Raw genomic sequence first — 25639 nt, 5'->3', positions numbered from 1 at the left:
TTGGAGAACATTCCTAGAACATTACCAACATTTTACTTAAATGTAGCCATGTATGAACTTTTAGGAAATGTTCTGTTAAAGTAATGAAATAGCAAGAAAATAATGTTTTCGTCAAGTTCCTTAAATGTACTGAGAATGTTCCAAATCCAAGCAACTATCCTGCACCATTCCCAGAAAGTTGTGAGAAGGTTGTATGCAAAATAATCATAGGACAACCACGCTCTCATCAAGCTCTAAGAAACATATGGTTCTCAGAACGTTATGTGCTAGCTGGGAGTACTCTATTCTGGTCCCAGATATGTTTGTGCTGTCTTGCCAATTCTATTGCTTCAGTTGGTAATGGAGTTGGCAAAACAATACAAACAGATCTGGGACCAGGCTATATTTACTCTGCTTAAGGGTTATTGTTTTATTTTCATTTTGTTAACTTAACATTTATCCTTGGTTAATTACAACGTTTTAGGAATAAAGTTAATGAAAGGAGAGTTTCAAATTCGTCAAGTTATTTGCAGAAGTAAAGTTTACAGGCTTATGGTTAATTGAGTGTGCTTGATACCTGTGTAGATATTTATGTCTTTATTTTACTGAAAAAAATTATACTGAAAAATGTGTTTTTCAAAAGTCTGTGGTTGTAACTCAGTCACTCAGCAACTAAGATTGACATTCTAATTATTTATTAAAATAGAAAAATTGTATCTTATTTACATGTCATATTACATACAGCCAATCAGTGTCTACAAACTGATGAATCAGTATAATCCAAATACATTTAAAATACATTTAAGAATATACTCTTGCCCATTGTACACCATATTTATTTTCTAGTATAGAGGAGAGAACAGAAAAGGAGAGAACAGGAGAGGAGAGGAAGAGAGGAGCGAAAAGGAGGAGTGAGGAGATGAGAGGAGTACATCTCATCCTTAAAGCTGATCATACACACAAATGATAGCGTCTTCTCAGGTCTTCCAGCACTTACCGAATGGACAGAATCATGACGAACTCTGGAAGGCAAGAGAGGGAAATGAGAAAGGCTACAAAATGTGTGTGTGTGACTGTGTGTGTGTGTGTGTATGTATGCATGTGTGTGATCTTACTTCTGTGTATGTGTGTGTGTCCTGATGTGTTTCTGCATGTTTGTGAGTGTTTCCTCCGTGTGTGTGACCTTACGTGTGTGTGTATGTGTGCGTATGTGTCTATGCACCGTTATCTCCTCACCATCAAAGTCGACGCTTCCGTCTCCGTTGATGTCTATCTCTTTGAGTATCTCTTCCAGCTCTCCTTTCTTCAGTTTCTCCCCCAGTAGACTATTCACCGCCTCCTTCATCTCATCCTGGCTGATCTTCCCATCACAGTCCTGGTCAAACTGAGAGGAGGAGAGGGAGAAGATATGATGGAGGGATGTTGAGGAGGAGAGAATGTGGGTGATTAAGTGAACATGTGAGTTAATATTGGCTGAGGGCTGAATCCCAACTTGAGGAAGAGTAGGTCATGTAAATCATGCAATAATGAAGAGGCTGGGAGATATTAATGAGAGTTTGAGTAGGGCCATAATATCTGTGTTTGTAGGCCTGTGTTTTATGAACATTCACTCAATCTCAGTCTCTTTGGCTCTGTGTCAGTCTCTTACCTGTGAGAAGGCGGACCTGAGCTCTTTCAGCCCCAGCATATCAGCTGTCTCTCCCATTATCCTGGGACCCATCAGCTCACAGAAGTCATCAAAGTCCATCAGACCGCCCACTGAAGGGAGACAGCCAATCAACAGTCAGGACACAGGTAGGGACTGGACAATAAGCACATTAGATGAAAATAACTTAAACTTAACATACTCCTCATCTTGATCTGTTGCACTATCTCCAGCAGCTCCATCTCAGTGGGCATGTAGCCCATGGTCCTCATGCACTCAGCTACGTCCTTGTAGTTCAGGTAGCCGTCACAGTCGTAGTCAAACTCCTTGAAGGCAAAGTCCAGCTCTGTGCCAAAGGTTAAAGGTTACAGGTCAGAAGTTGATGATGACACCATAGAAATAGAATTACCAGAAAGGACATTCCCATTCAAGTCAACGTTCCGTGATGGGTGGACCGGCTGCCATATTGAGTGTGCCCATGAATGTACCGTCAAATTGCCGTGGTCTGAGGGGCTTTTTGCCCGATCTAGTCATACTATTTCTATGGATGATTCAAAGCTACCCCCCTTCACAAATATAGCGCCTGTTAGAATCTTAACTTGAGTAACACGGGTTCAGTGTAATAAGTTGTGCAACTAGTCAATCAACTGTAAGTAAAAGCATTCTATTGTATATGCAATATCACTGTGATAAGAAGACTCACCATCCAACTCTGCTTGGGCCAACTCCCTCTCCTAAAGGAAGACAACAAGCAAAGGAGAGATACACTATATAAACAAAGGTATGTGGACACCCCTTCAAATTTGTGGATTCGGATATTTCAGCCACACCTGTTGCTGACAGGTGTATAAAATCGAGCACACAGCCATGCAATCTCCATAGACAAACACTGGCAGTAGAATGGCTGAAGAGCTCAGTGACTTTCAATGTGGCAGCGTCATAGGATACCACCTTTCCAACAAATCAGTTCGTCAAATTTCTGCCCTGCTAGAGCTGCCCCGGTCAACTGTAAGTGCTGTTATTGTGAAGTGGAAACATCTAGGAGCAACAACGGCTCAGCCGCAAAGTGGTAGGCCACACAAGCTCACAGCACGGGACCGCCGAGTGCTGAAGCGCGTAGTGAGTAAACATAATCTATCCTCGGTTGCAACACTCACTACCGAGTTCCAAACTGCTTCTGGAAGCAACGTCAGCACAAGTTTGTCTGGAGCTTCATGAAATGGGTTTCCATGGCCGAGCAGCGGCACACAAGCCTAAGATCACCATGAGCAATGCCAAGCGTCGGCTGGAGTGGTGTAAAGCTCGCCGCTATTGGACTCTGGAGCAGTGGAAACGCGTTCTCTGGAGTGATGAATCACGCTTCACCATCTGGCAGTCCGACGGACGAATCTGGGTTTGGCGGATGCCAGGAGAACGCTACCTGCCCGAATGCATAGTGCCAACTAAATCAAATCAAATCAAATCAAAATGTTATTGGCCAAGTGCGCTGAATACAACATGTGTAGACATTACAGTGAAATGCTTACTTACAGCCCTTAACCAACAATGCATTACTTTTTTTATAAAAAAGTAAAATAAAACAACAACAACAAAAAAGTGTTGAGAAAAAAAGAGCAGAAGTCAAATAAAATAACAGTAGGGAGGCTATATATACAGGGGGGTACCGGTGCAGAGTCAATGTGCAGGGGCACCGGCTAGTTGAGGTAGTTGAGGTAATATGTACATGTGGGTAGAGTTAAAGTGACTATGCATAAATAATTAACAGAGTAGCAGCAGCGTAAAAATATGGGGTGGGGGTGGGGGGGCAGTGCAAATAGTCTGGGTAGCCATGATTAGCTGTTCAGGTGTCTTATGGCTTGGGGGTAGAAGCTGTTGAGAAGTATTTTTGACCTAGACTTGGCACTCCGGTACCGCTTGCCGTGCGGTAGCAGAGAGAACAGTCTATGACTAGGGTGGCTGGAGTCTTTGACAATTTTGAGGGCCTTCCTCTGACACCGCCTGGTATAGAGGTCCTGGATGGCAGGAAGCTTGGCCCCAGTGATATACTGGGCCGTACGCACTACCCTCTGTAGTGCCTTGCGGTCGGAGGCCGAGCAGTTGCCATACCAAGCGGTGATGCAACCAGTCAGGATGCTCTCGATGGTGCAGCTGTATAATTTTTTGAGGATCTGAGGACCCATGCCAAATCTTTTCAGTCTCCTGAGGGGGAATAGGCTTTGTCGTGCCCTCTTTACGACTGTCTTGGTGTGTTTGGACCATGATAGTTAATTAGTGATGTGAACACCAAGGAACTTGAAGCTCTCAACCTGTTCCACTACAGCCCCGTCGATGAGAATGGGGGCATGCTCAGTCCTCTTTTTTTTCCTGTAGTCCACAATCATCTCCTTTGTCAATGTCACGTTGAGGGAGAGGTTGTTATCCTGGCACCACACGGCCAGGTCTCTGATCTCCTCCCTATAGGCTGTCTCATCGTTGTCAGTGATCAGGCCTGTGTCGTCTGCAAACTTAATGATGGTGTTGGAGTCGTGCCTGGCCATGCAGTCATGGGTGAACAGGGAGTACAGGAGGGGACTGAACACGCACCCCTGAGGGGCCCCCGTGTTGAGGATCAGTGTGGCAGATGTGTTGTTACCTACCCTTACCACCTGGGGGCGGCCCGTCAGGAAGTCCAGGATCCAGTTGCAGAGTGAGGTGTATAAAGTTTAGTGGAGGAGGAATAATGGTCTGGGGCTGTTTTTCATGGTTCAGGCTAGGCCCCTTATTTCCAGTGAAGGGAAATCTTAACGCTACAGCATACAATTACATTCTAGATGATTCTGTGCTTCCAACTTTGTGGGAACAGTTTGGGGAAGGCCCTTTCCTGTTTCAGCATGACAACGCCCCCGTGCACAAAGTGAGGTCCATACAGAAAAGGTTTGTCGAGATCGGATTGGAAGAACTTGACTGGCCTGCACAGAGCCCTGACCTCAACCCCATCGAACACCTTTGCGAGCCAGGCCTAATCGCCAAACATCAGTGCCCGACCTCACTAATGCTCTTGTGGCTGAATGGAAGCAAGTCCCCGCAGCAATGTTCCAGCATCTAGTGGAAAGCCTTCCCAGAAGAGTGGAGGCTGTTATAGCAGCAAAGGGGGGACCAACTCCATATTAATGCCCTTGATTTTGGAATTATATGTTCGACGAGCAGGTGTCCACATACTTTCGGCCATGTCGTGTTTTGTATTTTACCCTCTTTTTCTCCCAATTTAATGTCTCATCGCTGCAACTCCCCAATGGGCTCGGGAGAGGCGATGGTCGTATCATACGTCCTCCGAAACATGACCCGCCAAACGTCACTCCAAGCCAGCTGCACCAATGTGTCGGAGGAAACACTGTTCAACTGACGACCGAAGTCTGCAGATTCCGCCACAAAGAGTCGCTAGAGCGCGATGAGCCAAGTAAAGCCACCCCGGCCAAACCCTCCTTTACCCGGACGACGCTGGGCCAATTGTGCGCCGCCCTATGGGACTCCTGGTCACGGCCGGTTGTGACACAGCCTGGGATCGAATCCCGGGTCTGTAGTGAAGCCTCAAGCACTGCGATGCAGTGCCTTAGACCACTGCGCCACTCGGGAGGCCCCATGTAGTGTGTGTTTTAGTGAGGGAGCTGCCATAGAGAAACAACACTGTCTGCCATACTGAAGCCTTTTGAGTAATATTATAGTGCATGTATGGCGTTTAGAACTAGACATACTATACTCTGGATAGGGTTCACCTTAAAGAGTCAAATACAGATACTTTTGGATGGAAGTTTAGCACAGGCGATTTGGTGAGAAGTTTTAGGGTCAGGTAGTTCTGGTGTGTTAGGAAGTTAGTGAGGGATTGGGGACAGGTACAGTTGGGGATGTTTCCTGATCAAGGTGGATTAAATCATAATGGTTTCTATCATGTTTGTTTGGGACACCATTCAACCTCATTCACACACGTGTTTGTAGCGTGTTGTGTTTACCCGCATAGCCTACACACACTGCATGCTCAATATGATCTAGTTTATGTTCTAGTCTGAATTATTCTATCCTAAATCGATGTCCCCAAGCTAAGTTTTACAGTGTCAAGAAACAAAGTGAGAAAAGCAGAAATTGTTCATTAAACATCGAACATCAATTGACACACAATACCACACCCGTCACTGGGTCTAAACGTTTACAAATATCAAACAAAAAAAGTTCCTAAAAGAATCGTACAACTTTCCCTTTGTGTTCGATGCTCTTTCGGCAGCTTCTACCCATTAATCCTAATGAATGGTGATGCTGAGCCACACTAAGGATCTAATAATACTGCTGTGTCAATAGGATTAGCTGGAGAGGATAACTACTCTCTGTGTGTGTAGCTTAGAGGGTCATTACCTACACACACACTCCCACACACATGCATGCAGGCAGGCAGACACACACACGCAGGCACACACAGGTAGGCAAGCAGATAGGCAGGCACGCATGCGCAGGCACCCACTCATACACACAGCATGCAAAGATCAGGAGCTTAGCTAACGTTGTAGCTTCTATGACTTTTCATTCCTTCGCATGATTATCAATGTCCCCTTGACAAAAAAAAAAACACCTGACTGTTGTTAGCCCAGCATGTCGCTACTAAGAGTTATAGGTCAGGGGTCAGATGTTAAAGTAGCTTTAATGTGTGTGTGTGTGTGTGTGCGTGCGCGTAACGCTCCAAACACGCTGCTGAGCAGGGTGGTGTGTATCTTCTCCATGTCTTTCCTCTTCTGCTCTTTCTTAGACACCTTCTTGGGAGCTGACTCCGAACCCGAGGACGAAGTCTTCCGGGATTTACCACCTTTGCTACAGGCCAGGAGCCAAGAGGCAACAGGTGTTCACAATATTACAGACAATGACATGAGCTATCTTGACACCTTGACTTGACTTACAGTATTGTAATAACCATGAAGCGAATCCGTGCAAATAGAATCATCACTCAATGGCTTCGTACACATTCAAGTTTTACAACGGATGTAAAGCACATTTGGCACAATAGTTGTGATACAACAGAGAGTTTTTCTGCACAAAAATATTCATATAAGTATTGTGGAGACACCGCTTAATGGTTTTGTAGATATTTTTGGGCATCACAAACACATCAGGTGTATCACAACCATTGAGTCAACAATATCACTTGTACAACCTGAGTGTGTACGGTGCCAGTGTCTCTCAATAACTCTATTGTGCCCATCATGGCCAATCTCTTTCTCTACGGCAAGTTCTCCAGTCTCAGATGTAGACGTTGATCTTACCTGTCTGTAGAGGCTGCAGACGTTGCAGAGGTTACAGAAGTTGCAGACGTGGTGGACGGGGTCTTAGACATCCTGAATAAAATGAATACACAGATGAGTGTGTATGTGTTGATAGCTACATTTTCAGAAACGGATATTGGCAGGTGTCACGGTCACAGAAATTATGATTTCTTTGCAAAGCATACCCAACACACTGTGAAAATAGGTAGCCTAGTGGTTAAAGCATTGGGTCAGTAACTGAAAGGTCGCTGGTTTGAATACCTGAGCCGACAAAGTGAAAAATCTGGCGTGCCCTTGAGCAAAGCACTTAACCCTAATTTGCTCCAGGGGTGCTGTACTAGTATGGCTGACCCTGTAAAACAACACATTTCACAGCACCTATCCGGTGTATGTTACAATATATATTTTCTTTTTTTACTGTAACCTACTTTAGGGACATACACACATACACAGTCAAGGTATAGGTAATCAACCAACCTGCAAGGAAAAGTAACTTCCACTCTCTATTTGATGCAAATATTACAGACAGAAAATGTATCTACGTTGTCCTTACCTTTAGCTGGTTGGCAAAAAAATTGCTTCACTCTTCCTCCTGCAGTAATGTGAATGACAGGACTGGGTCCACTTGCTCTCCTCTCCTTCATTCCTCCCTTCCCCTCCCTCCCTCCCTCCCTCCCGCTGTCTATCCCTCCATCCATCAAATAGTATTACCAGGTGATTTCCTGGCTAAATGTGTCTAGGTCAGAAAGCAAAACAACACGTGACACAGTGTGATTGACTGTGGCTCTGTCACACGCTCGCATTCACACACTCAGTCAGTCACACCGTGTGTGTCTGTGTGTGACAGGAATTATAAACAAAGTGTATTGTCAAGGTTATTATTGTAGTAGGTAGCTACTTGATATCTTGAACTTTATTTTTTAAAGTGTATTTGTAGTTCGACGTTAGTGATAGTTAATAATGTTTTCAAGGCTATTATTTGAGGTACAGTATTGGGCACCAAATTAGATGTGCAAAAAGTATTTTGAACGTATGGTAAATTCTGTTTCATATCTGATTATGACAAATGGAAATACAACTCATTTATTTGGTCAAACAAAACAAAACACAAAAAATGTATGATGTTTAATAAAAAAATAAAAAAAACATCAAATGCAGAGCAAATTCATTTATGAAGATTTATTAAAATAGGATTCACATAAATAGGCTGTGTGGTAACACTTTATTTTACAGTCATATTTCATATAGTGTTTACCTACACTCTTAGAAAAAAGGGTTCAAAAGGGTTCTTCGGTTGTCCCCATAGGAGAACCCTTTTTGGTTCCTGGAACCTAAAGGGTTCTACCTGGAACCAAAAAGGGTTCTTCAAAGGGTTCTCCTATGGGGACAACCGAAAAACCCTTTTACACAAGGGCTTTCCTCTGTAGCATCTTGCACTTTGACTTTGTCTTGCAAGTCGTTCGCATGCGTGCCGTGCAGTTGGGTCCAGGGTATCCCTGTGGGGTGGCTTCCAGCTCTCTGTGTCTCTTGCTGGGGCTTGCCTGATGGCTCTCCTCCCCCCAAGACAGAGTGCTGTGGCTGGGCTGGGGACAGTAGGGCTGAGGGAGGTAGCTCTGGAGGTTGTCCATGGGTCTCATCAAGGAGGGGCCAGCCTGGTGGCTCTTGTCTCGCCGAGACAGAGTGCTAAAGCTGGGCTGTTGGCTGGGGCTCCTGGGGGCCCCTCTGGAGCTCACGTCGTTGTCTCTCCTTCTCTTTCTGGAGGGTATGGCTGAAGAGGAGCAGGTGGAGGAGGAGGAAGGCAGGTCTGGAGACAGTACATGCTCATGGCGTCTGGATGATGAAGATACCACAGTGGCTGAGACTGAGGATGATGAAGTGGAAGGCAGATATGGATAAAGGTGCTCTGCATGGCGTCTTGGAGGTCTCTTTGTGACTGAAACAGAGGATGAGCAGGAGGAGCCAGTGGTGCGCAGAACTGGTTTCACCACCATAGGAGGAGGAGGAGGAGAGGGACAACGCCTGATCATCTGGCTGTAGAGGAGGCTACAGGACTGCCTAGCTTCCCAGCTGTCTAGAAGGTGGGCCTGGAGGTAGGCCAGGCTGGGGAAGGGCAGCTGACACAGGGCACACTGGTAGCCCTCAGAGCCCTGGTAGCCCCGGTGGTAGCCTGGACCATTATTGGAGGCCTACAATAAAATACAACTTTATTGTCCATATGTTACAGTGAACAACAGAAATGTGTCTTCTGCTCAATTCTACCCCTTCCTCTACACACACACACACACACACACACACAGACAGACAACACACAGACCTGGCTGGAGACATAGCGGACGAAGTCTGCCTGGAGGTGGTCAGTGCATCTGCCTCGCCGCGATCCCAGTTTCACCTCAAGGTCATTGATAACGGCGTAGAGACGACGGGCCCTATCAGCCTCCTGGTCCTGCTGGTTATTGTGGATCTGGATGGGGGAAGATGGCGATGGCTCCTCAGATACATACACCAATGGAGGAGGAGGAGACGGACACAGCCTGATCATGTCACTGTAGAGGCGGTTACAGCCTGTGCTGTGGGTCCAGCTGACCAAGAGGTGGGCCTGGAGGGAAGCAAGGCTGGGGAGGGGCAACCGACACAGGCCACATTGGTAGCCCTGGAAGCCCTGGTCGTCTGGTCCCTCAGTCAGGTCCTGGTGGACGGAGACACGGTAGAGGAAGCCAGCCTGGAGGTGGTCGGGGACTCTGGAGGTGCCTCCCAGGTTTGCCTCAGGGTCGTCGGGTATGGAGTAGCTCCATTTGGCCCTGCCAGTCCGCTGGTCATGATCCTGAATACTAAATACCTCATCAAAATACACTGGAGGGAAGACAGGCAGAAGTAAAGGGTATGTCCAAAGCAGCCGCCTATTCCCTACATAGTGCACTACTTTTGACTAGAGAAACTGCACCCTATTCCCTACATAGTGCACTACTTGTGGCAAGAGAAATGGCACCCTATTCCCTACATAGTGCACTACTTTTGAACAGACCCCTGGTCAAAAGTTGTGCACTGCATAGGGAATAGGGTGCCATTTGGGTCATCAAGCCAGTACTTGGAAATGTATGCTGACTGATTTGTAAATTACAGAGAAAAAGCCACATTCAAACAAATAAACCTTATTTATAATAAACCTTTTATGGAAATAAATTCACAATATTTTAATAATTGAAAAGTTTGTAGTCTTACAATTTCGTAGATCCATTTCTTGGTGAAGGATGGTGGATTGAAAAAGTTTGGATGTCATTGAAACTCACACACCTCTGCTCATTGAAAGTAATGTTTGAGTTATGAAATGATTTGCATATCTTTGGTGAAAAGTGCATTCCAATGTAATGTTTGGTTCTGTTTCCCAGGGAAATGATGTGAAAATTCGGATACATCATAGAACTAAATTATGATGGAACCCTGATGTCATAATTGATATCTATCATGTGTTCTATATTTTTACAGTAGGTCATTATTTCCTGGTAAACAGCAGAACTAAACATACGACTTTTTCAGAAAGGAAACATGCTTATTACAAACGTATTTTTTTCATTTTTTTTTTTTTTTTAATGTACTGTTAACCATTTTATATTGTGTTGCATTGATTACATCTTTTTTTATTGTGTTATGGGCTATTATTGTGTGCTTTTATGTTTGCTTTTTGTCCGCATTTCATAGGTCACAAAATTATTTGTAGTGCGAAAAGTGCTTGAAACCATATTTAATACTACAGATACTAATAGCAATATTGGGTCATTATTTTCATTCAGTTGGACACCCTCTCGCGCTCTAGTGTAAGCCTACTGCAGACTATACTTAAGTGTTCACTCCAGGCTGATATAGAAGAGGAAAGGGAAACGCTTACTCTTCCTAAGATTTGACAGAGTTTAGTTTTGGCAAAGGAGACATTAGTGCATGCAGGAGACACTGTGGAAATGTTTAAATGATGCAATGGCTAGGCCTATAGGCTATATAGGAATTTGAATGATAAAATGTATCAATAGGTCTATGCAAGTGTTAAACATTCTTAGATTTGGATAAAGCGTTATACATTTTGATTGACACATTTTCTCGTGTGTGTGTGTGTGCGTGTGCATCTGACTACTTTACTGCAGTATCAGTTTCTCAATGTGAAATAGCTGAGATACCAAGGAATTATGAATGGCACTATACAGTCAGAGAGGTGGAAATGTTTTATATAAAACACCCAACACTCAAACTTCTGGAAAAATGAATCTGAGGATTGAGAAAACAGTTAAATCTTTCCCACAGTATGGCCTATATGTATAACTGGGAACTCCTTTTTCTGTTGACAGAACAGTCAGCGCGGTGGATTTTGGAAAATAAATACACTTTATTTGTTCAGCGATTATTAACCTGTTCGGTGCAATCAGTTGCACTTTATCCGCACCTGTGACACAATGAACTAGAGTGTCTCATGAGCCAAACGTCACAGGGAAGGACATGACAATTCTGATGGAGTTGGGAAGTCTGTAAGCAAAACAGCGATTTTCTCTAAAGATATGATTTTAGAATACGGTAAGTAACAAGTTGACAACACCATATTGCTATTATTCTATGACAATGCATCTCCAAGTGTGTTTTTTCCCAAACGTTTCATGAACTCTTCGACCGCGATAGCAAAAGTTTATGAGCCCCTGCCCCCTACCCCATGTGTTCTCCGTGGATAGTGCGCGTGAGGCGCAACTAGGGCGCGGTGGCGCGTGATCCACTGTCGAGTTTTCGGTAGAGCTACTACATGGAGAAGTGGGAAATTATTTGATTGAAGATGTCAAATGCCGAACAGGAGGTAGAACCGGACCCAGTGGCGGTGGGTAACGGAGTTGACACTAACAGTCGTCGTTACCAGAGAGAGCTCTCAGCAGATGACCACAACCATCATCACCATGATCCGGTAAAAATTGGGACTATCACCCGAAGTAGAAGAATGGGTGAGTCAGTGATACAAGTAAAAAAAGTACACTCAGATGTACAACCCTCTGCAGTAGTAGTGATATTGTTGTTAATTAGGTATATTTGGGGATATATTACAGGACAAGGCCTATATAATCATTAGATTATAATTTTCTCTCAAATACACACCCATAGGTAATGATAATCTTTAGGAATATTTTGACCAAGGTAAAATTTGTTTTATATTGGATATTCGGTGGATATTCGGTTTTCTCTCCTAAATAGCTATTGAACCAAGCATGCCATAACTATGAAGATGGCATATTCTGAATCAGGGTTAGATGGAGAATAATCCATACTTGAAAATACATACAAAAAATGTCTGATTTCAATCTTCAATAGCTCTTACATAAAGCGTGCCATGACTATGATAATGATATATTCTGAATCAGGGGAGGTAGACAGAAATTCTCAACTTTTTTTGTTTCTTGAAATATATATATATTTTAGCTTTCAATCTTCAATACATCTTAGACAAAGTGTGCCATTACTTTTTTATTATGAGATTGTTTTAATCTTCAAAATGTTCATACACAAACCGTGCCATGACTATGAAAATTATTAGTGGATTTTTCCCCATCCTCCCCCGATTCTGAATATATCATGTTCATAGTCATGGCACGCTTTGTCTAAGATCTATTGAAGATTGAAAGCAACAACAACAAAAAATCTCAATTTTACCAAACAAAAAAAGTTGTGAATTTCTGTCCATCCTCCCCTGATTCAGAATATACCATATTCATAGTCATGGCATGCTTGGTCCAATAACTATTGATGAGAGAAAAACGAATATCCACCAAATATCCAATATAAAACTAATTTGACCTTGCTAATATTTTGTTGATTGAGTGTCTAGTACTATGAATAGTCATAATAGCTCAGTTTGATTGAATTTATTTGACAACTTGATGATTGTTAAAGGTCTATGGTGGTCTGTTTTGTACCCCTGCCCCTACCTCTCTATTCTTCCTGTTTAGATGGGGACACTATGAAATCAGAGCTTGGCAGATGCCTCCTGTTCTCTCTCTCTCGCTCTCTCTCTTTCTCTCTCGCTCTGTGTGTGTGTGTGTGTGTTGTGTGTGTGTGTGTATGTGTGTGTGCAAAAGCGATAGCACACACAGGAACATGGGTAGAGGACTAGGGATTACTGCACTTGTCATAATAAACCACATGTCACCCTCTGACTCAACAAAATGACCAATGAAGTACTACAAAGTTCTAGAAAGATTGATTTGTTACCTATTTTTCACAATCTTGCATTCTAATTAAGCAATAAGGCACGAGGGGGTGTGGTGTATGGCGTTTAAGGGCTGTTCTTATGCACGACAACGCAGAGTGCCTGGATACAGCCCTTAGCCGTGATATATTGGCCATTTACCACAAACCCCCGAGGTGCCTTATTGCTATTATAAACTGGTTACCAAGGTAATTAGAGCAGTAAAAATACATGTTTTGTCATACCCGTGATATAAGGTCTAATATACCATGGCTGTCAGCCAATCAGTATTCAGGGCTCGAACCACCCAGTTTATAATTTTTAATATCTATCAAAATAGTAGAAATTCTGTCTTCAATTGTTGGTAATATGTTGTTACCACTTTACTTAAAGCATCCCGTTACAATGAGTTATAACTTGTTATAAGCATGTATGAGCCATTAAAATGTCTTATGACAAGGCTTATAATATGTTGTGTCTCTCTATTCATAACCAATGCACCTGTATATTACAGAGAGGTCAATCTCCAGAGAAGCCGGCAGCGTAAAGGGAACCATGTCAACGTCTGAAGACAGCTTCCCAACAGGTAACTTATAACTGATCTAGGATCAGGTCCCACCTGTCCATGTAATCTGATTAATTACGATCTAAAAAGCAAAACTGATCCTAGATCAGCACTTCTACTCTGAGACGCTTTATGGATATCAAATCAAACTTTATTTGTCACATTCGCCGAATACAAACAGGAGTAGACCTTACCGTGAAATGCCTACATACAAGCCCTTAACCAACAATGCAGTTCAAGAAAGAGTTAAAAAAATATTTACCAAATAAACTAAAGTAAAAAATAATAAAAAGTAACACAATAAAATAACAATAACGAGGCTATACACAGGAGGTACCGGTACCGAGTCAATGTGCGGGAGTACAGGTTAGTCTATGTAATTTGTACATGTAGGTAGGGATAAAGTGACTATACATAGATTTTTTATTTTATTTTATTTTATTTTATTTAGCAGACGCTCTTATCCAGAGCGACTTACAGGAGCAATTAGGGTTAAGTGCCTTGCTCAAGGGCACATCGACAGATTTTTCACCTAGTCGGCTCAGGGATTAGAACCAGCGACCTTTCGGTTACTGGCACAACGCTCTTAACCACTAAGCTACCTGCCGCCAATAATAGACAGCGGGTAGCAGCAGTGTAAAAACAAATGGAGGTGGGGGGGGGGGGGGGGGGGTCAATTTAAATAGTCCGGATGGCCATTTGATTAATTGTTCAGCAGTCTAATGGCTTGGGGGTAGAAGCTGTTAAGGAGCCTTTTGGTCCTAGACTTGGCGCTCTGGTACCGCTTGCTGTGCGGTAGCAGAGAGAACACTCTATGACGTGGGTGACTGTAGTCTTTGACAATTTTTTGGGCTTTCCTCTGACACCGCCTAGTATATACAGTGCCTTGCAAAAGTATTCATCCCCCTTGGCGTTTTTCCCCCCAAACATTTTTTAGGTTTAATATTGCAGATAGATTGTAACTTCCATCAATGTAATTGTCTGCATCACATCCAATCCCCCATATGTTTTTTTTCTCTCGCATATATATATATATATATATATATATATATATATATATATATATATATATATATATATACAGTTGAAGTCGGAAGTTTACATACACCTTAGCCAAATACATTTAAACTCAGTTTTTCACAATTCCTGACATTTAATCCTAGTAAAAATTCCCTGTTTTAGGTCAGTTAGGATCACCACTTTATTTTAAGAATGTGAAATGTCAGAATAATAGTAGAGAGAATTATTTCTTTCAGCTTTTATTTCTTTCATCACATTCCCAGTGGGTCAGAAGTTTACATACACTCAATTACTATTTGGTAGCATTGCCGTTAAATTGTTTAACTTGGGTCAAACGTTTCAGGTAGCCTTCCACAAGCTTCCCACAATAAGTTGGGTGGATTTTGGCCCATTCCTCCTGACAGAGCTGGTGTAACTGAGTTAGGTTTGTAGGCCTCCTTGCTCGCACACACATTTTCAGTTCTGCCCACATATGTTCTATAGGATTGAGGTCAGGGCTTTGTGATGGCCACTCCAATACCTTGACTTTGTTGTCCTTAAGCCATTTTGCCACAACTTTGGAAGTATGCTTGGGGTCATTGTCCATTTGGAAGACCCATTTGCGACCAAGCTTTAACTTCCTGACTGATGTCTTGAGATGTTGCTTCAATATATCCACATAATTTTCCTTCCTCATGATGCCATCTATTTTGTGAAGTGCACCAGTCCCTCCTGCAGCAAAGCACCCCAACAGCATGATGCTGCCACCCCCATGCTTCACGGTTGGGAGGGTGTTCTTCGGCTTGCAAGCCACACCCTTCTTCCTCCAAACATAACGATGGTCATTATGGCCAAACAGTTCTATTTTTGTTTCATCAGACCAGAGGACATTTCTCCAAAAAGTAAGATCTTTGTCCCCATGTGCAGTTGCAAACCGTAGTCTGTCTTTTTTATGGCGGTTTTGGAGCAGTGGCTTCTTCCTTGCTGAGCAGCCTTTCAGGTTATGTCGATATAGGACTCGTTTTACTGTGGATATAGATACTTTTGTACATGTTTCCTCCAGCATCTTCACAAGGTCCTTTGCTGTTGTTCTGGGATTGATTTGCACTTTTCGCACCAAAGTACGTTAATCTCTAGGAGACAGAACGCGTCTCCTTCCTGAGCGGTATGACGGCTGCGTGGTCCCATGGTGTTTATACTTGCGTACTATTGTTTGTACAGATGAACATGGTACCTTCAGGTGTTTGGAAATTGCTCCCAATGATGACCCAGACTTGTGGAGGTCTACAATTATTTTTCTGAGGTCTTGGCTGATTTCTTTTGATTTTCCCATGTCAAGAAAAGAGGCACTGAGTTTGAAGGTAGGCCTTGAAATACATCCACAGGTACACCTCCAATTGAATCAAATTATGTCAATTAGCCTATCAGAAGCTTCTAAAGCCATGACATCATTTTCTGGAATTTTCCAAGCTGTTTAAAGGCACAGTCAACTTAGTGTATGTAAACTTCTGACCCACTGGAATTGTGATACAGTGAATTATAAGTGACATAATCTGTCTGTAAACAATTGTTGGAAAAATTACTTGTGTCATGCAACACGGACTTTCAACTCCCTCCAAAGATTTTCTATGGGGTTGAGATCTGGAGACTGGCTAGGCCACTCCAGGACCTTGAAATGCTTGTTACAAAGGCACTCCTTCGTTGCCCGGGCGGTGTGTTTGGGATCATTGTAATGCTGAAAGACCCAGCCACGTTTCATCTTCAATGCCCTTGCTGATGGAAGGAGGTTTTCACTCAAAATCTCACGATACATGGCCCCATTCATTCTTTCCTTTACACGGATCAGTCGTCCTGGTCCCTTTGCAGAAAAACAGCCCCAAAGCATGATGTTTCCACCCCCATGCTTCACAGTAGGTATGGTGTTCTTTGGATTCAACTCAGCATTCTTTGTCCTCCAAACACGACGAGTTGAGTTTTTACCAAAAAGTTCTATTTTGGTTTCATCTGACCATATGACATTCTCCCAATCCTCTTCTGGATCATCCAAATGCACTCTAGCGAACTTCAGACGGGCCTGGACATGTACTGGCTTAAGCAGGGGGACACGTCTGGCACTGCAGGATTTGAGTCCCTGGCAGCGTAGTGTGTTACTGATGGTAGGCTTTGTTACTTTGGTTCCAGCTCTCTGCAGGTCATTCACTAGGTCCCCCCGTGTGGTTCTGGGATTTTTGCTCACCGTTCTTGTGATAATTTTGACCCCACAGGGTGAGATCTTGCGTGGAGCCCCAGATCGAGGGAGATTATCAGTGGTCTTGTATGTCTTCCATTTCCTAATAATTGCTCCCACAGTTGATTTCTTCAAACCAAGCTGCTTACCTATTGCAGATTCAGTCTTCCCAGCCTGGTGCAGGTCTACAATTTTGTTTCTGGTGTCCTTTGACAGCTCTTTGGTCTTGGCCATAGTGGAGTTTGGAGTGTGACTGTTTGAGGCTGTGGACAGGTGTCTTTTATACTGATAACAAGTTCAAACAGGTGCCATTAATACAGGTAACGAGTGGAGGACAGAGGAGCCTCTTAAAGATGAAGTTACAGGTCTGTGAGAGCCAGAAATCTTGCTTGTTTGTAGGTGACCAAATACTTATTTTCCACCATAATTTGCAAATAAATTCATTAAAAATCCTACAATGTGATTTTCTGGATTTTCTTTTCTCAATTTGTCTGTCATAGTTGACGTGTACCTATGATGAAAATTACAGGCCTCTCTCATCTTCTTAAGTGGGAGAACTTGCACAATTGGTGGCTGACTAAATACTTTTTTCTCCCACTGTACATACATACACATACATATACATATAAATACATATACATACATATACAGTGGGGAGAACAAGTATTTGATACACTGCCGATTTTGCAGGTTTTCCTACTTACAAAGCATGCAGAGGTCTGTAATTTTTATCATAGGTACACTTCAACTGTGAGAGACGGAATCTAAAACAAAAATCCAGAAAATCACATTGTATGATTTTTAAATAATTAATTTGCATTTTACTGCATGACATAAGTATTTGATACATTAGAAAAGCAGAACTTAATATTTGGTACAGAAACCTTTGTTTGCAATTACAGAGATCATACGTTTCCTGTAGGTCTTGACCAGGTTTGCACACACTGCCGCAGGGATTTTGGCCCACTCCTCCATACAGACCTTCTCCAGATCCTTCAGGTTTCGGGGCTGTCGCTGGGCAATACGGACTTTCAGCTCCCTCCAAAGATTTTCTATTGGGTTCAGGTCTGGAGACTGGCTAGGCCACTCCAGGACCTTGAGATGCTTCTTACGGAGCCACTCCTTAGTTGACCTGGCTGTGTGTTTCGGGTCGTTGTCATGCTGGAAGACCCAGCCACGACCCATCTTCAATGCTCTTACTGAGGGAAGGAGGTTGTTGGCCAAGATCTCGCGATACATGGCCCCATCCATCCTCCCCTCAATACGGCGCAGTCGTCCTGTCCACTTTGCAGAAAAGCATCCCCAAAGAATGATGTTTCCACCTCCATGCTTCACGGTTGGGATGGTGTTCTAGGGGTTGTACTCATCCTTCTTCTTCCTCCAAACACGGCGAGTGGAGTTTATACCAAAAAGCTCAATTTTTGTCTCATCAGACCACATGACCTTCTCCCATTCCTCCTCTGGATCATCCAGATGGTCATTGGCAAACTTCAGACGGGCCTGGACATGCGCTGGCTTGAGCAGGGGGTCCTTGCATGCGCTGCATGATTTTAATCCATGACGGCGTGGTGTGTTACTAATGGTTTTCTTTGAGACTGTGGTCCCAGCTCTCTTCAGGTCATTGACCAGGTCCTGCCGTGTAGTTCTGGGCTGATCCCTCACCTTCCTCATGATCATTGATGCCCCACGAGGTGAGATCTTGCATGGAGCCCCAGACCGAGGGTGATTGACCGTCATCTTGAACTTCTTCCATTTTCTAATAATTGCGCCAACAGTTGTTGCCTTCTCACCAAGCTGCTTGCCTATTGTCCTGTAGCTCATTCCAGCCTTGTGCAGGTCTACAATTGTATCCCTGATGTCCTTACACAGCTCTCTGGTCTGTTTGATTGAGTGTGTGGACAGGTGTCTTTTATACAGGTAACGAGTTCAAACAGGTGCAGTTAATACAGGTAATGAGTGGAGAACAGGAGGGCTTCTTAAAGAAAAACGAACAGGTCTGTGAGAGCCGGAATTCTTACTGGTTGGTAGGTGATCAAATACTTATGTCATGCAATAAAATGCTAATTAATTACTTAAAAATCATACAATGTGATTTTCTGGATTTTTGTTTTAGATTCTGTCTCTCACAGTTGAAGTGTACCTATGACCTCTACATGCTTTGTAAGTAGGAAAACCTGCAAAATTGGCAGTGTATCAAATACTTGTTCTCCCCACTGTATATACATATCCTTTAAAAAAATATATTTCCCTTTATTACTTTCCAACCCCACCACCCCTTCCCTAATTGGAGTAAACTAGTGAACAACTATGCTTAGGTCTCTACTTCCAGCTTATACATACTATATACATTTGATGGACACAGTCAATTTTACAATAATTCCTTACAACTTCCTCTACCCTCAACCTCTCCGATCATTTTCATGATGTCCATCCGGTTTGCTTCTATATGCCATATATTTCTAACTCTGCTCTTTCACAAAATCTCTCAACCTATAACCTGTATACTTATTATGGACACAGTATGCTTTACATGAGTTCTCTTGTTGTTATTAGTTGTTGTTAGTTGTTATTAGTCCCATCCTTCAACTCCATTCAACACCTCCCATCTATCTCTTAACACCATCCATATTGGATTTCTATTTGCCATATATTTTTCAACTGTGCTGTGATGTTTTACAAAACGTCTGAACCCTTCTACTCTCATTGTTTTTGTTGCTAAAATAATTATTATATTATTGATCGATTGACTATGACTTTTCAGATCACCCAGTAGTGCTATCTGCAGGGTTAGCTCCAGGTAAATATTGCAATCCTTCAGCCATTCCTGGACCTGTGTCCAAAAACAAGCTACAAATGGACAGTACCAAAACAAATGATCTAATGATTCTGTCTCTTCGCAGCAAAATCTGCAGAGCTGGGAAGATTGTATTCCCCATATAAATAACATTCTATTAGTAGCAAGAACATTGTATAATAATTTAAATTGAACAATTCTAAGTTTTGAATCCGGCGTCGTTTTGCATATCAGTTCATAAACACTATGCCATGGAATCGGTACGTCAAAAATCTCTTCCCAACTATTTAGCAATCTATCCTTTTGTCCTTAAATGAAACTGGTATACAGTTTTATTTATCACAATTTTCTTTAACCAATTATGTTCTTTAATGCAGGGCCGACAAACAAGTTCCTTACTTTTTCCCCCTTCCACTTTCCTCTTCCATTTTTGCGGTAATGCTGCATTTATTTGGTTGTAATTTTGGGTAGAGCAGACATTTCCATATGTTTTTGTTAGCTTCATGTGCGACATAACTCCACCAGCCCTACCGATGATAACATTTATGAGGATTATACCTTTTTTAAACATTTTTTCAAAAAATAATGTTTTTTTTATCAATTAGTATATTTGAGTTTAACCACAATATTTGTTGCATTATTTGTTCTATAGTTTCTGGAGGATTAAATTGAAATTGCAACCAACTTTCTATTGCTTGTTTTAGAAATAGTGATATTTGGGAGATTATTTCCTTTTCAAATAACTGAAAGTGAGAGGTTGTAATCTGAATAAAGGGGAAAAGGCCATTCTTGAACATTGGGTGAGACAATCTTACTAATTTGCTAGAGAACCAGTTCGGAATTAAGTATAACTGTTGTATGACTGAAGCTTTTAGTGATAGGTCTAATGCTTTAATATTTAATAATTTCTGTCCTCCGAATTCATATTCATTATATAAATAGGCCCGTTTAATTTTGTCTGGCTTGCCGTTCCAAATAAAATGGAATACACTAGGTGTAGGCAAGACCATAAGCAAATAGGTAAACTGGGATAATACTAAAGAGTTAATCAGGGTGATTTTTCCACAAATTGACCTTTCCATGGTAGCAAGATCTTATCTATTTTTGCTAACTTTCTATTAAAAGTTATTGGAGTGAGATCATTTATATAATTTGGGATAAGTATTCTGAGTATATCCACATCACCATCAGACCATTTTATTGGTAAACTACATGGTAATGTAAAAATAGTATTTTTTAGTGATTTTTGCATCACAACACTGAAGTGTAAGGGGCCTCCAATTTTTTAAATGGACTGAATCTTTATATTTTCCACTTGTATCCTGTTTCAGTAATAATTCAAATACTTTCCTATTTTCTTGCATTAGAACCTGTAATTTAAATGGATTTTTATTTGGATTTCATGTAATGGGCACACACAAAATAGTCCAAATTGGTTAAGTGAAATGAAAAAAATAACTTGTTTCAAAAAATGCTAAAAAAAAAACAACGGAAAAGTGGTGCGTGCGAATGTATTCACCCCCTTTGCTATGACGCCCCTAAATAAGATCTGGTGCAACCAATTACCTTCAAAAGTCACATAATTAGTTAAATAAAGTCCACCTGTGTGCAATCTAAGTGTCACATTGATCTGTCACATGATCTCAGTATATATACACCTGTTCTGAAAGGCCCCAGAGTCTGCAAAACCACTAAGCAAGGGGCACCACCAAGCATGCGGCACCATGAAGACCAAGGAGCTCTCCAAACAGGTCAGGGACAAAGTTGTGGAGAAGTACAGATTAGGGTTGGGTTATAAAAGAATATCAGAAACTTTGAACATCCCACGGAGCACCATTAAATCCATTATTAAAAAATGGAAAGAATATGACACCACAACAAACCTGCCAAGAGAGGGCCGCCCACCAAAACTCACGGACCAGGCAAGGAGGGCATTAATCAGAGAGGCAACAAAAAGACCAAAGATAACCCTGAAGGAGCTGCAAAGCTCCCCAGCGGAGATTGGAGTATCTGTCGATAGGACCACTTTAAGCTGTACACTCTACAGAGCTGGGCTTTATGGAAGACTGGCCAGAAAAAAGCCATTGCTTAAAGAAAAAAATAAGCAAACACATTTGGTATTCGCCAAAAGGCATGTGGGAGACTCCCCAAACATATGGAAGAAGGTACTCTGGTCAGATGAGACTAAAATTGAGCTTTTTGGCCATCAAGGAAAACGCTATGTCTGGCGCAAACCCAACACCTCTCATCACCCTGAGAACACCATCTCCACAGTGAAGCATGGTGGTGGCAGCATCATACGGTGGGGATGTTTTTCATCGGCAGGGACTGGGAAACTGGTCAGAATTGAAGGAATGATGGATGGCACTAAATACAGGGAAATTATTGAGGGAAACCTGTTTCAGTCTTCCAAAGATTTGAGACTGGGACGGAGGTTCACCTTCCAGTAGGACAATGACCCTAAGCATACTGCTAAAGCAACACTTGAGTGGTTTAAGGGGAAACGTTAACATTTCTTGGAATGGCTTAGTCAAAGCCCAGACCTCAATCCAATTGAGAATCTGTGGTATGATTTAAAGATTGCTGTACACCAGCGGAACCCATCCAACTTGAAGGTGCTGGAGCAGTTTTGGCTTGAAGAATGGGAAAAAATCCCAGTGGCTAGATGTGCCAAGCTTAAAGAGACATACCCCAAGAGACTTGCAGCTGTAATTGCTGCAAAAGGCGGCTCTACAAAGTATTGACTTTTGTGGGATGAATAGTTATGCACACTCAAGTTTTCAGTTTTTTTGTCTTATTTCTTGTTTGTTTCACAATAAAACATATTTTGCATATTCAAAGTGGTAGGCATGTTGTGTAAATCGAATGATACAAACCCCCCAAAAAATCTATTTTAATACGAGGTTTTAAGGCAACAAAATAGGAAATATGCCAAGGGGGGTGAATACTTTCGCAAGCCACTGTAGGTCCTGGATGGCAGGAAGCTTGGCCCCAGTGATGTACTGGGCCGTACGCACTACCCGCTGTAGCGCCTTACGGTCAGATGCTGAGCAGTTGCCATACCAGGCGGTGATGCAACCGGTCAGGATGCTCTCGATGGTGCAGCTGTATAAATTTTTGAGGATCTGGGGACCCATGCCAAATCTTTTCAGTCTCCTGAGGGGGAAAAGGTGTTGTCGTGCCCTCTTCACGGCTATGTTGGTGTGTTTGGACCATGATAGTTGATGATGGTGATGTGGACACCAAGGAACTTGAAACTCTCGACCAGCTCCACTACAGTCCCGTCGATGTTAATGGGGGCCTGTTCGGCCCGCCTTTTCCTTTAGTCCACGATCAGCTCCTTTGTCTTACTCACATTGAGGGAGAGGTTGTTGTCCTGGCACCACACTGCCAGGTCTCTGACCTCCTCCCTATAGGTTGTCTCATCGTTGTCAGTGATCAGGCCAGCAAACTTAATGATGGTGTTGAAATCGTGCTTGGCCACACAGTCGTGGGTGAACAGGGAGTACAGGAGGGAACTAAGCACGCACCCATGAGGGGCCCCACTGTTGAGGATCAGCGTGGCAGATGTGTTGTTGCCTACCCTTACCACCTGGGGGCGGCCTGTCAGGAAGTCCAGGATCCAGTTGCAGAGGGAGGTGTTTAGTCCCAGGGTCGTTAGCTTAGTGATGAGCTTTGTGGGCACTATGGTGTTGAACGCTGAGCTGTAGTCAATGAACAGCTTTCTCACATAGATGTTCCTTTTGTCCAGGTGGGAAAGGGCAGTGTGGAGTGCGATTGAGATTGCGTCATCTGTGGATCTGTTCGGGCGGTATGCGAATTGGAGTGGGTCTAGTGTTTCTGGGATAATGGTGTTGATGTGAGCCATGACCAGCCTTTCAAATCACTTCATGTCTACCGACGTGAGTGCTATGGGGCGGTAATCATTTAGGCAGGTTACCTTCGCTTCCTTGGGCACAGGGACTATGGTGGTCTGCTTGACCACACTATCTACCAAGAGAGTTCTCATCTATATTATTCGTAGCAATCTATTTACCACCACAAACCGATGTTGGCACTAAGACCGCACTCAACGAGCTGTATAAGGCCATAAGCAAACAAGAAAATGCTCATCCAGAAGCGGCGCTCCTATTGGCCGTGGACTTTAAAGGAAGGCAAACTTAAATCCGTTTTACCTCATTTCTATCAGCATGTCACATGTGCAACCAGAGGAAAAAAAACTCTACACTACCTTTACTCCACACACAGAGACGCATACAAAGCTCTCCCTCGCCCTCCATTTGGCAAATCTGACCATAATTCTATCCTCCTGATTCCTGTTTACAAGCAAAAACTAAAGCAGGAAGTACCAGTGACTTGCTCAATACGGAAGTGGTCAGATGACGCGAATGCTATGCTACAGGACTGTTTTGCTAGCACAGACTGGAATATGTTCCGGGATTCATCCAATGGCATTGAGGAGTATACCACCTCAGTCATTAGCTTCATCAATAAGTGCCATGGATTACAGGCAACATCCGCATCGAGCTAAAGAGCTGCCGCTTTCAAGGAGCGGGACACTAATCTGGACGCTTAAAATAAATCCCGCTACGCCCTCAGACGAACCATCAAACAGGCAAAGCATCAATACAGGATTAAGATTGAATCCTACTACACCGGCTCTGACACTCGTTGGATGTGGCAGGGCTTTAAAACTATTACGGACTACAAAGGGAAACCCAGCCGCGAGCTGCCCAGTGACGTGAGCCTACCAGATGAGCGAAATGCCTTTAATGCTCGCTTCGAGGCAAGCAACACTGAAGCATGCATGAGAGCACCAGCTGTTCCGGACAACTGTTTGATAACGCTCTCGGTAGCCGATGTGAGCAAGACCTTTAAACAGGTCAACATTCACAGAGCCGCGGGGCCAGACGGATTACCAGAACGTGTACTGAAAGCATGCGCGGACAAACTGGCAAGTGTCTTCACTGATATTTTCAACCTCTCCCTGACCGAGTCTGTAATATCTACATGTTTCATGGACCCAGAAATTTGACATCATTCAGTTAAAGGGTAAATTCCAATTCCATCTGCTCGTGCATGTATATCAGACACTTCATTCTCAATGTGGAACTTTCATGAAATGGAATGGAATTTTACAGAGGTTCCAACCACAGTATTCCAAAGAGGAGGGGAGAGAGTTTGAGGTTTGGCTTCAGCAGTTGGAGTAGTTATGGTTCATGGGTTCTCTCGCTCTTTCTCTCTCTCTCTCTCTCTCTCTCTCTCTCTCTCTCTCTCTCTCTCTCTCTCTCTCTCTCTCTCTCTCTCTCTCTCTCTCTCTCTCTCTCTCTCTCGCTCTCTCTCTCTCTCACACTCACTCTCTCGCTCTGCCTATCTTTCTCTCTATTTCTCCCTCTGTCTCGGTCTCTCTCTCTCTCTGTTCACGATGAGCTCTCTTATTTAACTGTGAGTTTTGACTGACATTCTGCTACGAACCATCATGATATTTCATAGTTCATACTGATGGATATTTCCAATATCAGCATATCAATAGCATGGGTTGAGAACCACAAACAGTCTTTTGGGTTCAGTTTGTTGCCTCCTGCTCTAGTAGTTTGATCCACATTACCACTGTAGACTTATAAGTATCTCAATCGTTAAAAACCCTACAATTAATTTAGGTGCAGGTGAGGTGACATTTAATTTTGTTTTCCTGGTCCCAGATCTGTTGTACTGTCTTGCCAACTCCTATGGTCATTGTTACATTTAGCATCTGAAACCAGGCTAGGAATTCACTTCTCATTATGGAAAGTCATGTGGTTGACAGTGAATTTTAACTATTTTATACCTTGGACCTGAGAGACCCTGAGAAAGCCTCTTCGAAGTCATTGATTAATCTCTGTAGGTCAGTCACACTGTCAGTCAGTCACAATGTCACCAGACCAGTGATATGGTAGGCTC

At 42.9% G+C, this 25639-nt stretch overlaps 1 protein-coding gene and 1 pseudogene across 2 annotated transcripts in view; one reads left to right on the top strand and one right to left on the bottom strand.

Annotated features, from left to right (window-relative positions):
- Window positions 1–972: 972 nt before the first annotated feature.
- On the bottom strand, window positions 973–10141 carry LOC311132535 (annotated as a pseudogene). Its single transcript has 10 exons — window positions 10126–10141; window positions 9435–9756; window positions 9233–9367; window positions 6907–6978; window positions 6325–6457; window positions 2328–2358; window positions 1827–1970; window positions 1628–1737; window positions 1216–1363; window positions 973–1001 (listed from the first exon to the last, which is right to left on the bottom strand). The product of its transcript is annotated as an uncharacterized misc_RNA (transcript).
- Window positions 10142–11713: 1572 nt separating this feature from the next.
- Window positions 11714–25639, top strand: part of LOC311132301 (SH3 domain and tetratricopeptide repeat-containing protein 1-like) — a gene marked incomplete at both ends in the record, with an annotated part of 35520 nt that continues 21594 nt past the window's right edge. The window contains 2 exons of the mRNA XM_084165538.1: window positions 11714–11876; window positions 13629–13700. Of these exons, the coding sequence (XP_084021664.1) occupies window positions 11714–11876; window positions 13629–13700 (235 nt within the window). The remainder of the gene's footprint in view (window positions 11877–13628; window positions 13701–25639) is intronic.

This window comes from Coregonus lavaretus (assembly GCF_964263955.1).
Source record: "Coregonus lavaretus genome assembly, chromosome: 7".
Taxonomy (NCBI): domain Eukaryota; kingdom Metazoa; phylum Chordata; class Actinopteri; order Salmoniformes; family Salmonidae; genus Coregonus; species Coregonus lavaretus.
This window is presented reverse-complemented; position numbering and strand designations above follow the sequence as displayed.